We start from the raw sequence: 13,428 nt of genomic DNA on the forward strand, positions 1-13,428 counted from the left end.
CCTTTTTTCGGTTGGCTTCAGCTTGAGCTCTCCATTCCGGTGGCTCCCCCTGCGTCCGGCCTTGGCTTCAGCCGTCTCATGCACTTCGACTTCTTCAGTTAGGCCAAAATCGAAATCGGTTTCCAACTCAGCTTTTCGGTCGTCTTCCTCATTCCTCCCCCTCAAGTTCGGCATATCCAAGTATTGCAGAGCTAGTGCACTAGAAAATTGCCGCAACTTGTCTAAGCCGAGGGGTTGATGAAGATATCGGCAACCTGTCGATCCATCTGTCTCCCTCTCTTGTGTAAGGTTTCCATTAAACTTGTGTCTATATTCTGTTGCAATCTTGCTGAGTTGATTGTGTCTTAGCTTCCGCATATTCACTTTTACATTTAGCTAAACGGTTTAGGCTTGAGTCGAGTCGTTGTCGACCCCTAAGAGAGACGACATGTGGCAAGTGACGGTTGAGATGGATAGATGGTCTGATAGGCCGCTAGACAGACGGTCCAGCAATAGTCGGTTAGCCAGTCAGATGGATAGAGACAGTTGACGGACAAAGATGGTCCTGGAAGCAGTTGGGAAGAGTTCGGAGACTACTGAGATACCCAAAAGAAGTCGAGATGTACCAAAAGAGCCAATTGAACATTCGGCGACAGACGGTCAGTGGAATGAATGACCGACGAACAAAGCCGATAGACGGCCACGAGCAACCAATGGTGCGAGAGCTAGCGAATAGTGACTAAGGGTTGGACATGCGGAAAGACGAACGACAAATAGAAGTACTCCGCTCAAGGAGAGTGGTCGAGACAGTAGAAGAAAATCAAGAAAGAAGAAGAAATCAGAAGACAAAGACAGAAGAAATGAAGAAGAACAACAAAAACAAACAAGAGAAGAAGGAAATCACACGGAAAGGAAAAGAAGGAAAAGAAGAAGGAGATTATGTTAGTAAGAAGGCTGGAACAAGGAGGATGCTGAGGAAGAGAACCTAAATCAAAAGAGGATGCACTAAGAAGAAGAAGACACAAATGGATTGATATCCAAAAAGATGTTGATGGTAGTGGATGAATTGGTAGTAGAAATGAAGAAAAAAAAGAATAGAGACAGAAAAGGGAAGAAGAAAGAGAAGAGGGGCATACGGAGAAAATTTCAAAAGCTTGAGGGCAGCCCATAAAATTTCAAAAACATAAGGGTAGCTACTAAAATTTCAAAAGTTGAGGAGTACGAAATAGAATTTCGAGAACTCGAGGGTACAAAAAACTCAACACTACTCACATGAAGGAAAGAAAGAATACACATACACACAACGCGATTTTACGACCCGTGCCGCAATGAGTGAGCCGATTGGTGTGCTAATCCACTCGCAACAATTTTCGTGTGGTGTTGACCGAACGGGAAGGTTCATGTCAAGCGAGTTTCGATCGATAACTTCGATCAAAGAGTAGTGTTCCGGTCAAGGGATTTCTGACCGATGAGAGAAGAGAAGACAGATGGAGTTCTAGTCGATGAGTCTTTGGCATCAGCATGTGGTTTCGATGTGGAATGCACTGTCCCACAGACTTGTTAGGTGTTACCCGTATAGGTGTACGAGAGGGTTAAGAGTTTAATGTGTAATCTATGAGTGTGAGGAAGAGTGTGTACACATGCACATTTGGCTTTTGTGTGCATGTGTACAAATGTGAGAGAATGGGGTACATAGGTGTAACTACCCCCATTTGGCTTTTTGTATTGTCTTGTAATGGTCGGATTTTGTACTATATAAACCCCACCCATGGGGCATGAAAAAAAGGAATAGTGAAGTTACCCATCAACATTGTGTCTCATTTTGCCTCTCATTCTATGTGTGTGTGTCTATCCCCCTCTCTCCCTCATGCATAACCCCCTTGTTGGCTCCAACCCCCACCCATAAACACTATTGTTGAGAAACCTCTGTAGAACATGCACAGAAGAATTGTTGTCGAGTGCCCCGCACCGAGCAGTGGTGGACAACATGCCAAGGTGTCGAGGCCAATGTCACGTCAATGTTGTCGTGAGTGTCATTCGTCCTCGGTCCGTCTCTCCGAATGTGGGTTCAAGTTCAACAAGGAAGTCTGTTAGAGTTATGATCTAAAGCATATGATAAGGATAAAAGATAGATATATAGAAAGGAGAGAGAGAAAGAAGGGTGCCGATCCACCCGACCACCCCCGAGCGAAGGGATCGAGACGGACTCGAGCCTCGAGCGGCGTCCCATACCACCATCGTGGCGTCGAGTCATACTTGGTGTTGGCACACTCACTACAAGAGTTGAACCACCACGAAACAGAGTCTCGACGTAGTCAAGATATGATGAGATAAGGGTAGTTAGGCCTCATATTTATAGCGATACCCAAGGCCCCCAGGCAAGTTCACACTTGGCCTAATGGGTTGTCTCAATCTCGAGGATTAAAAGTAATCTTCTCCTTCTTTACACTCTTGTTTAACCCTCACACTTATCCACGTGTATAGAATACTACGATAAATTCTCACCACGGGATATTATATGGTCATGCCCGTAACATACTCCCCCCCCCCCCCCCCCCCCCCTCTTTAAAACATTGCACTCTTGCAATGGAAAGTTAGGGAAGTTAGTTCTAAGAGTATTTTCGTGTTCCCATGTGGCATCTTTGATAGAATTATCTTTTTAACCCTCACACTTATCCACGTGTATAGAATACTACGGTAAATTCTCACCATGAGATATTACATGGTCATGCCCGTAACAAAGTCACTGAAGTTTTCTAAGAGAGGGAATGCAGTCTTGACCAATGGCGCAAACCAAGCTTGCGGCGGTCCAAAGAGAAGGGTGCCTACAAGGCTGACCCGAGAAAAATCACTAGCACAACATTGGGGCTGTAAATGGATTATATGAAGAATTTGATTGATGAACTCATGAAGACATGCCCTAGTGCCGTTGAATTTGTCAAGTAAGCTAACAATAGGTTCGAGGACATATGGATGAGAAGGGGAAAATCCATCATTTATTTTTTACTCAATTCACCATTTCTAGCTTGGTCCAATATGAACAAATTCAAAGCATCACATGAAAAACCATCATTTATGTTTTACTTGATTCACCATTTCTAACTTGGTCCAATATGAACAATTTCAAGTAAAAATTACTGAAGAATGGCATTATGTAACCTTGAAGACTTTGATCTGTTTATTTTCTTGCTGGTAGGAACAAATAAGAAATCTAACAAGAGAGAAATTGAGTAATAACAAAGAGGTGACAAGGAAATGAAGCTCCACAATGGTGGAAACGTACACAACCCAAATTTCCTTTGCTGAATAGAATCATAAATAGTTGTGGCTGATGGCTATTCAGAATCTCCCGCAGTAATCTTTTGCTTTTATTTTCAGAATTAGTATAGTAGTCACATTGTTTACATGTATACAACACATATTGTATCCCCCCTTAGCAAACCTAGGACAATGTGCAACTTTCAGAAAAAACCAGTCTTTAATGTGTTTATGCCTAGTTTTTGTTGTTCTCTATATGCATCTCATTCTCAACAAAGAATAAGCATTTCCATGTGACCTTTTGCCAGGTGAGAATAGATTATATACCCAAAATGGGAAATTCCGATCATATTGCCACTTGACTGACCTTATTCTTCCCCAACATCATATTTCAATCTTATGGCCTCAAGCTTGTCTGAGTCCTCTTGCATGCCAGCAGCTGCAAAGATTTTTGCCATGAAAACATAAGCTGCAGCACAATTATTATCTAATTGCACTATTTGATCAAAAGACAATATTCCAAGCTTCACATTTCCCCATTTTCTACAAGCACCCAAAAGAGCAAGCCAAACTTCAGGGTAATCACAAGAGGACATTGATGTAATTATCGACATTGCTTTTCCAAAGTGCCCTGCAAATCCAAAAACACTCACCATGCAAGTATGGTGCTCTAGGTTTGGAGTGATACCATATCTTTCGGTCATATCACCAAAAAGCATTTTAGACTCATCCAACAGCCCCGAATGGCTACATGCACTCAGAACGCATAAGAATATGACTTCATCTGGATCAAGGCCTTCTCTCTGCATTTGCTGGAAACAAGTTAATGCTTCACGACCTTGCCCTTGTTGAGCATACCCTGCAATTAGGGCAGACCAAGTAACCTTATTTCTAACGCAAAGTCCATCGAGCACTTGCTGTGCTTTTTTAAGAAGACCACATTTGGCATACATATCCACCACAGCGGTGCCTACTACAGTATTCTTTGACAGGAACCCTCTATTTGCAAGCTCATTGTGAATTTGTTTGCCTTTGTCGATTGCCCCGATACTGCCACAAACCTTCAAAAGACAAATGAAAGTAACCATATCTGGAGAGAGACCATCATTTAGCATTTGTTCAAAACAGTTCAATGCTTCATGACCTTGCCCTTGCTGGGAATACCCTGCAATTAGCGCAGACCAAGAGACTACATGTCGTTCGGGAAGATTTTCTAACACTTTTCGTGCTTCTCCAAGAAAACCACGTTTTGAATACATATCAACTAAAGCATTCCCAAGTATGATATCTTTACCCAATAAACCCTTACTTATAATTTCTTCATGAATTTGTTTACCCTTGTCCAGACCCCCTCTTTCACCGCATGCTTTTAGGATGCAAGTATATGTCACTACATCTGGAGAAAGACCTTCATGCTGCATTTGCTCAAAACAGCTCACTGCTTCATCACCTTTCCCATGTTGGACATACCCTGCAATTAGTGCATTCCAAGTCACTATATCTCGATTAGATAACTTTTCAAGAACTTCCTGTGCTTTTGCAAGAACGCCACATTTGGCATACATATCCACAACAGCATTTCCAAGCAAACTATGCTTCTCCAATAACCCCCTGCTTACAATCTCGTCATATATATGTGTGCCCTTGTCAATAGCTCCTAGGCTACCACAAGCCTTCAATATGGGTAGGAAGGTGACTTCATCGGGAGAGAGTCCCTCATTTTTTAGACGTTCAAAGCAAGTCAATACTTCATGACCTTGCCCTTGTTGGGCATATCCAGCAATCAATGTATTCCAAGAGACTATATTACGAATAGGAAGCTCCTCGAGTACCTCTTGTGCTTTTGCAACAATTCCACATTTGGCATACATATCCACCAATGCAGTGCCAAGCATAACATATTTTTCCAGCAAACCCATGCTTAAGATCTTATCATGAATTTGTTTGCCTATATCTATAGATCTTGTGCTGCCACATGCCTTTAAGATGCAAATGAAAGTGACCTCATTAGCAGAAATGCCATCATCACCTTGCATCTGATCGAAACAGCTGATTGCTTTATGCCCTTGGCCATGTTGTGCATAACCTGTGATTAAAGCATTCCAACACACAACGTCTCGAATAGGAAGCTCGTCAAGCACTTGCTGTGCTTTAGAAAGCATACCACATTTGGTATACATACTAATTAGAGAGCTTCCAAGGTAAGGGCTTTTCTCCAGAAGCCCCTGCTTCAAAATATCGGCATGCAGCCTAGTGCCTTCACAAATATCCTTTTTCTTGGCACACGCCTTTAGCAAGGCCATCAAAGTAGAACTTTCCTGATATTTTCTGGTACCCAAAATTTGTTTCATGCTTCTCCTTCGTCTTCCTTTTTAACTTGCTAGAAGAGACGAAACTAATGGTATGCTTGACAGAAGAAAAACGAAAAAGAACATAGGACTATAAAAGAACATAGGACTATAATGCTATTATTGTAAATAATAAAAGATATGAAGCCTTGATCTAATGTAAAACACTGAGAAAAATACAAAATGGCTTTCAATTCCAGTGAAACAACATAAAACTAGCAATTTGGAGACGATGGAAAACCAATTCAAGAACACCATTCATTTAGAAAACGTCTATCGGGCCAACATCAGAAATGTATCTGTATTACATTCATTGATATACATGGATAGATGTTCAGCATCTCATTTGTTCCATAGACTAAGATTGGGCCAATCTTGGTTGGGAAACGCGTACATATACATTGACCGCTCTCCATAGATAGGTATTGCGCAAGTTGATTGGTTCCACAGACCAAGATCGGACCAAACCTTGGCCCATTCCTAAAATGCAGATGGTTGTGACGAGCACAGGCGCCTGCATGTGCGCGCGCAGATTCCCTCCCTCTTTCTTTCTCTGATCTCATCTCACCTCATCGACACCACAGGGATGCTGACTAAGGCAGTGGATGTAGCAGCAGAGAGGAAGGATCCATGGGAGTATTTACCTTCTTCCATCCCTACTCTGTATTGACAACAGATATGCCATTTGATGTGGCAAAGCACATAGGGAAGTGAGGTCAAGGGCAAGGTCAAGGTCAAGGTCAAGGTCATGGTCATGGTCATGGTCATTCGGTTCCCTTGGTTTGGGGGGGGGGGGGGGGGGGGGGGAGGGAGCCTCCGGCAGGAGAAACTTGTTGTCATTCATTGAAACACACTTTTCGGGTTTGGGTCCAAACCCATGGGCCACACCTATTATCTACAACTCATCATCTCATCACCCATGAAAATGATGAGTTCATCTCTCATACTATTGAGGCGGATGATTGGATGTCGGACCCATTGCACCCCGTCTGGCTCACCCCGAAAATGCCCTCATTTTGATACTCGACACTTTACCCTATAAGATATATATCGTTTCCCCTGCGAAATTCCTACACATTTGCTACACTTCCTAGTGATTCCAATTATGAATAAGGAAACTCGAACCCATGAAGATTGCTTTCAACCTAATGGTGAAGTCTCTAATAAGAGTTTGCTACGATTCCTTTAGCAAGAGTTGCAGCAATACATGTTGCAATTATGACACTCAAAAGAAAAGATCAAATGACTCTAGCCAATTGTGCCCTATGTGAAGAATATACAAATATAGTCATCATCCTACTTGCATAATTATCTAAGACCTTAGCACACATACAATAAGCAAGAAGATGGTGGCTAGAAATAGAATTTTTCCAGAATGCAAGAAAGAGCCACTATACAAAGGAGCCTTGGAGAATTGATTCAACCCTCACAGCTAATCTCTCTTATCAAGTTTATACAATGTCACCACCCTTTGTGGAGTAAATATTAAGCATTTCTTGATTCTTTTCCAAGCATCGCATGCTTTCTTGTTTCCAGCCGCTTGTTATTTTGTTCATAGGTCCATGACAATTTGTATGAAAATTGTTCTTGCCCAAAATTGATTTATTTATTTATTTTCCAAACAACATATCTTTCCAGTAGTTTTAAAAAGGCATATCAACGACAAAATACAAAATAGTTGGAAAGGAAGTGATTATCCTTCCCAAGCCCATCTTGTGTAAGACAATGGCTAGCCATGGATCCTTCGTTTGATGAAATTGATTGAGCATTTCCTCAAATTTCCCATTCTCAGCATATCTTGCAATCATGCATTCCAAGAGACTTGTTCCCAGACTGAAAGCCTGTGAAATACCACCTGTGCCTCGGCAAGTGACCCACATTTCGCATACATATCTACTAATGTATTGCCAATGAAATAATATATTTCAACAACTTTTTGTACAATATCCTTGTGAATTTCATTGCCTGCTAATGTAGCTCTAATGCTACCACATGCTTTCAGGCAGCAAACAAGTGTGACACAGGTCTTTGCATTTGCACAAAGAGGGAGAGTGTTGTCTCACTAAATCCATGTTCCACATATCTCTAATACCACAGTAAGCAAGTCCTTCAGATTCCCACACATTGTTTGAGTCCAAGAAGAGTTCATTGTTGTCTTCAAAAAGATTGTATAATTCAAGAAGCATGCCAAAGTGCATGAAGCCACTGCTTCACCCTCCAACACCATCTTTATAGAAAATCTGCTTCATTTTCAACATCAACCATCTGTCCATTTTCAGATTCCATCAAGCATCCTGACATATAGACAGCAAACATATTAGTGGAAAAAACTCCCTCACCAACTCATGATACTATGCTTCAAACCCCACACCATCTTCACTCCTCCTTATCCCTCAAAAGAATTTTGCTTCTTAATTCCACATCAACCCTCTCGCCAATTACCACCAAATTCCTGCTCATAATAATATGCTTCAACCCCCACACCATCTACACTCATCCTTATCGCTCAAAAAGAATTTGCTTCTTACGTCCACAACAACCATCTCGCCATTTCGCTAATCGACACCAAATTTGGCTTGCCATGTCCTTGATTTCCACCAACATCATCACTTATCATGTCCAAAATTGTTTTGTTCTAGAGTTTTGCTCTGTTTCTTTCTTCAATATGGAGGGAAGCTATGTGATGTGGTGTTGTAGAAAACCAACCAACTAGATCCATCATTCCAATAGTCACATATGGAGAATAATGAGGGCTTCAAGAAATATATGTTTGGTTCCTTGTACTCCAAGTGCAAAAGATTAGTTTGCCTGGGAGCTTTTATGTCATGTGGCCTACAATTCTATTTTTTTTTTGGATTAGATTGATCTGGTGATAAGACTATATTATGTGATATTTGACCAATCAAATTGTGGGAAACTTGGTTAAATCTCGTCTTACAGGGCCAACTTTACGATATCTTTTCTTATCCAATGCAAATTTGAGCTCTATGGTGAAACATTTGCAACCTTCATCATAGAGCTCTAGCTTGATTTGGAAACGTTGATAGATAGTTTCTGAGCATGGCAATCTCAAGTAAGAACCACGTTCAATTGAAATTCATACATCCAAGTTTCAACAAATTGCCTTAGATATTGTTTGGAGCAATATATATCACCATCTGTTGACGTTTTTCAAAAGGGGTCTTGGAGATTGTGTTAAAGACTTCTCTGACTTTGGATAATCCCCAAAACCATCAAACAATCTATAAAGCTCATTTTTTTATGTGATAAATGCCTATGCAACTATAAGCACATACATCGAGGTCTACTATCAATTACAACCACAAGTACATCTACTCCTCCCTGTATGGTAGTTGGTCCAATATTGATGCAAGCATATGAGTTGTTTTTTAAGGTCTTTGGTTTATTTGTGAAGCTCTATTGTCCCCTATTGAAAAACACTGACAAGAGGCCACTTTATGTTTGCATTCATAGAATGAACCATACGTATTATATGTGCATTCGCATTCAAGAATGATTCAATCAAATGTGTATAGTAAATCATCTCAAAGTTGGATTGGATTTATAAGTTGAATTTCAAAAAATGACTATGGTCTATATTATATTTTGATTGAATCACATGTCAACACAATTGAAAGTTCAAAACTTAGGAATTACCTAACTACTAAACATTAGAAAGCACGAACATAAAAAGCAAATAGTTCAAAGTCATAATTGTATAGCACGAACATAAAAAGCAAATAGTTCAAAGACATAATTGTATTGATGATGAACTCATCTTGCAATTATCAATGTTCTCATCCCGCAACTATTGAAGGTATCAATTTCTTCACTTTACAAAAAATGAGTATGAACTATAGAGATTGAATCAAAATATGTAATTATAATCTATAATTTATAATCAAATGTTCAAGAACTCATAAAACATATATTCGAGAATATGAAGAAAACATGACACGAGCATAAAAATTTACTATGACACTAACATTAGAAAGCATGAACATAAAAAGCAAATAGTTCAAAGCCATAATTGTATTGATGATGAGCTCATCTTGCAATTATCAATGTTCTCATCTTGCAACTAGTGAAGGTATCAATTTCTTCACTTTAGAACTTTACAAAAAAATGAATATGAACTATATAGATTGAATCAAAATATGTCATTATAATTTATAATTTATAATCAAACATTCAAAATCTCATAAAACATATGTTCAAGAATATGAAGAAAACATGACACTAACATAATAATAAGAATAATAATATTAATATAATAAGAGAGAGAGAAGTGACAAATTTAGATTTTGAACACAAGACATGGGCAGTAGTAGTATATTAACCTAACATGTGGATGCCCAATGAAACAAACCTAGAGTGCCATGAAAACAAGGAGCTGGTCTGAATGGTCTCTAGATGACTGATCAACATTTGCCACACTGACCTGTGTATGGTGACGAAATTTATCGCCCATGATAAGGGCAGTGGACGAATTTTTAATTTGGTATTGTTGCAATTGAAACAATCGTTATTCATTATGAAATTAGATCATTCAAGGATAGGATAATAAACCTTTCATATATTGTGCACCATCATGTCATTATAATGGTGCACAATATATACATGTGATCAAAGAATTGAAAGAATGATAGATGGTGAAGAGACAGAACAAGCTCAGTCAACTCAGCACCAAATTTTTGGCCACTAAAATGCCAATGTTACTTTCACAACAAAGGGAAGAAACCTTCTGCAAGTATTTATTATAGAATGCTCAGCATAATCAGATGGAATGGCCAAAGAAAATTCTGGTCATCATCATGAATTATTACAATAATAACATCTAGGTTGTACTAACTAGTAAATCTATTGAAAAGCCAGTGAAAATCTGACCATCATCCTTAAGACCATTAAACAAAAATAACCTAAGTTGCTACTTGTATTCCTCTAGACATAATTCAATGCTTTCAAAGCTTAGCTGATGCAGGCCTGTCAAGAAACCATACTAACTTCCCCTCAGTAGGTACCACCATTTGTACAGGCAATTCACCAGAAGGAAGATCCTCTCCAAAGGCTCTTTCAAGAACCTCTGCCTTATTAGATCCGGTTAAAACCATGGCAACTGTGGCAGCAGAGTTTATAACAGGAAAAGTAAAGGTGATTCGTTCTGGTGGTGGTTTTGGTGAATCATGGATAGATGCTATCCACTTCTCTTTTTCATGTGTCAATGGGTGTTTGGGAAATAAGGATGCAACATGTCCGTCTGGCCCCATCCCTAGCAATATGAGATCAAACCTTGGGCAATCCGAACTTGGTAATACATCCACAATTCGGTTCTTCACGAGCTGCCTCAAACCAAATTCATAGTCCTCAGCAGCTAAATCTGCTGACAATGCATCATTGATAGAATACACTTGACCAGGAACAATTGGGACCTGAAATCAAAATGGTCAGACCATCATCATTATGATTTTTTGTTCTCTCTTATTAATAATACAGTATTTCAGAAAATTTTAAAGTTTGTTTTTATAAGCATTAGAATTTCAGGATGTACTTATATATGTATTTATAACTTCGTTTTAACATAATTATATGCCTATATATTGACACAGCCATTACTGGTAACTTTTTAATTTAAGCAAGCCTAATTTTTGAAATTCTATTTACATGTAAGCATATTCCAGTGATTTACCCCAAGTTATATTCCTCTTGATAAATCTCAACCCACAATAAACGATAACCAAATAAAAAATCAGCAGGTCACCCTATATGCCTTAAGACAAGAAATCTTCAACAAAAAGACCATAATATATATGATCGTCAATATCATGTTAAACATTGCAAGTACGTGAGAATTGGCGGTGTGCAGACCTGAATGTCTGATCTGGATCCTGTGTTGAACATATAAAGTGCAAATTGTTTATGTTCTCTCTCATGACATCGTCATCTATCTCCATTATTCGAATATTAGATAAGGTGAAACTTATGATGCCATACATCAACATAATCCATGTACACAGACAGTTTTATCTACATAATCCATGAGATATATATAATGGTTACATGGATAGATGGGATAACAAATCTACTTACCTGAAACCTATGCCATACATCAACATAATCCATGCACACAGGCAGTTTTTATCTACATAATCCATGTGATTTATATATATGTATATATTGGTAAACGTGATATATAACTTCTCATACTTCAAACCTATGCTATTACATCATCTACATACTCCATACGCACATAGATCCCTCTTGATGCATCAAATCAGTGTGGACTTACATGCATCTATATGTATCACAAAACTTGGTGGAAAATTAGCTGCATGAAATGCTTCAGTGGAGAGAGAAAAAGGTATGGCACCTTGGAGAGAAGCCCATCCTTTGCAAGTTTATAGTTACTGTCCTCATGGTTACGTGGGACAACTCTTTCATCCGCCCAAAACACGTGCCATTTGGACCAATCAATAGTCTTGGCATACGATGGCTCGCAGATCTTACTGTAAAGGAAATAAACGTAAACGTTTTCCTTTAAATAAGCAAACAATAGGAGTATTCTATTTTCAGGTTTTAAATCATCTTGCCTATGCTGCATGCAACAGAACGCATCAGGAAAATGGGGATAACACCATCAATTTCATCTCTTGCTGAATTTAGCTGTTAACAAATCAGCTTCAGCAAAATGATGATGGCAAATTGTTGGGTCTAAACCAATATTCTGAACGATTGAACCATTTCCTTACGCATATAAGAACACGAGGGGAGGAAAGGGCAAGATATGAAAGATAAGAAAATGCCATGCCATAAATTTCTTACCTCATAATACTGATGAGAGAACCTCCAGAGAGAGCGACAGAGAAAGATCCTCTCTCCTTAATAGAAGAATCAGAGATCTGGGAGATGAAATCTGCTAGACAGGTAGAGAGTTCATCGACACTCTCGAATATTCTGACATCGCCACGCTTCTTCTCAATGCCTGTGCTGGCCATAGCTCGAGCAACGATACGCTCCCTTCTTGCTGCTGGTTTTGTTCGCGCAAAGAATCGACGGTGTAAGGGAGGTAGGGCAAGGAGGTGCGAGGTAGGAGATCTGGGGATGGAGAGAGGAGGGGAGTTGGAAGCGGGGAACTGTTTCTGGGGGTTTTGTGCAGAAGAAGAAGAAGAAGCGAGAAGACAATGGTGGTGATGATGATGATGATGATGAAGAGGAAGAAGAGATGATGCCATTCTCTACTAAAACCTCCCTCCCTTCCTTCCGTAAAGTTCTTTTCTGTTCCTTTTTAGTCATGCTAGTTAGCTAGGGTTAGGGTTAGGGTTAGGGTTAGGATTAGGGTACACATGCATGCATAGGACATATCTTAGCTTCGTAGGGTATTAGTCATTCAACGGTTTTTATGCATGTAGCGGATCCGATCAGCCTAAGGGACTACAATTACAATTACAATTACAATTACAATTACAATTACACTTACAATCATTGCCTTAAGAACCAACGTTAAAGGCTAATAATAATTCTAAAGGCGTGATAAATGAGAACCTGATTATCCTCCTTGGATTTTAAGGCATTACCATAAGGATTTGGTACACGTGTGAACAAAACACCTATAGTTTGGTAGCCTTCCTCACTTGGCGAGTTTTATAGGCCGCTCATAACATCATTAGATCTTTCCACACAGAAGAAGTTAAGTGTATATAATAAATATGTCTGAGTTTATTTCTAAATTCTAAATTGGTGTACATAAACATATGTATAATGTTTATGTATAGTGACTCATTTAGATGTGGATCCGTAAATGTGTATATGTTTGCGAAATACGTCTACCATAAATTAATTGCTTCGT

General features: G+C 39.3%; 2 protein-coding genes across 2 annotated transcripts; both read right to left on the reverse strand.

Annotated features, from left to right (window-relative positions):
- Nucleotides 1-3,438: 3,438 nt before the first annotated feature.
- On the reverse strand, nt 3,439-5,676 carry LOC147857722 (pentatricopeptide repeat-containing protein DOT4, chloroplastic-like). The gene has a single exon (XM_087327800.1). The coding sequence runs from the start codon at nt 5,586-5,588 to the stop codon at nt 3,606-3,608; it is 1,983 nt and encodes a 660-aa protein (XP_087183926.1). The 5' UTR covers nt 5,589-5,676; the 3' UTR covers nt 3,439-3,605.
- A 4,641-nt stretch (nt 5,677-10,317) lies between these two features.
- LOC147857723 (putative 6-phosphogluconolactonase 2) lies at nt 10,318-12,811 on the reverse strand. Its single transcript, XM_087327657.1, has 3 exons — nt 12,405-12,811; nt 11,953-12,088; nt 10,318-11,014 (listed from the first exon to the last, which is right to left on the reverse strand). The coding sequence occupies exons 1-3, from the start codon at nt 12,575-12,577 to the stop codon at nt 10,547-10,549; spliced, it is 777 nt and encodes a 258-aa protein (XP_087183783.1). The 5' UTR covers nt 12,578-12,811; the 3' UTR covers nt 10,318-10,546.
- Between the last annotated feature and the right edge of the window lie 617 nt (nt 12,812-13,428).

This window comes from Azolla caroliniana, unplaced genomic scaffold, assembly GCF_043228905.1.
Source record: "Azolla caroliniana isolate FFs.n. ecotype wild unplaced genomic scaffold, voAzoCaro1.0.p SCAF_11, whole genome shotgun sequence".
In the NCBI taxonomy this organism is placed as follows: domain Eukaryota; kingdom Viridiplantae; phylum Streptophyta; class Polypodiopsida; order Salviniales; family Salviniaceae; genus Azolla; species Azolla caroliniana.

Bases quoted from the DNA above. Each gene is read 5' to 3' on its own strand.
- LOC147857722 (XM_087327800.1), bottom strand. From the start codon at position 5,588: ATGAAACAAATTTTGGGTACCAGAAAATATCAGGAAAGTTCTACTTTG.
- LOC147857723 (XM_087327657.1), bottom strand. From the start codon at position 12,577: ATGGCCAGCACAGGCATTGAGAAGAAGCGTGGCGATGTCAGAATATTC. The intron at 12,089-12,404 runs GTAAGAAATTTA...TTTCCTTTACAG, and splicing joins TCTCTCATCAGTATTATGAG to TAAGATCTGCGAGCCATCGT. The intron at 11,015-11,952 runs GTGCCATACCTT...TTTTGATTTCAG, and splicing joins AGGATGGGCTTCTCTCCAAG to GTCCCAATTGTTCCTGGTCA.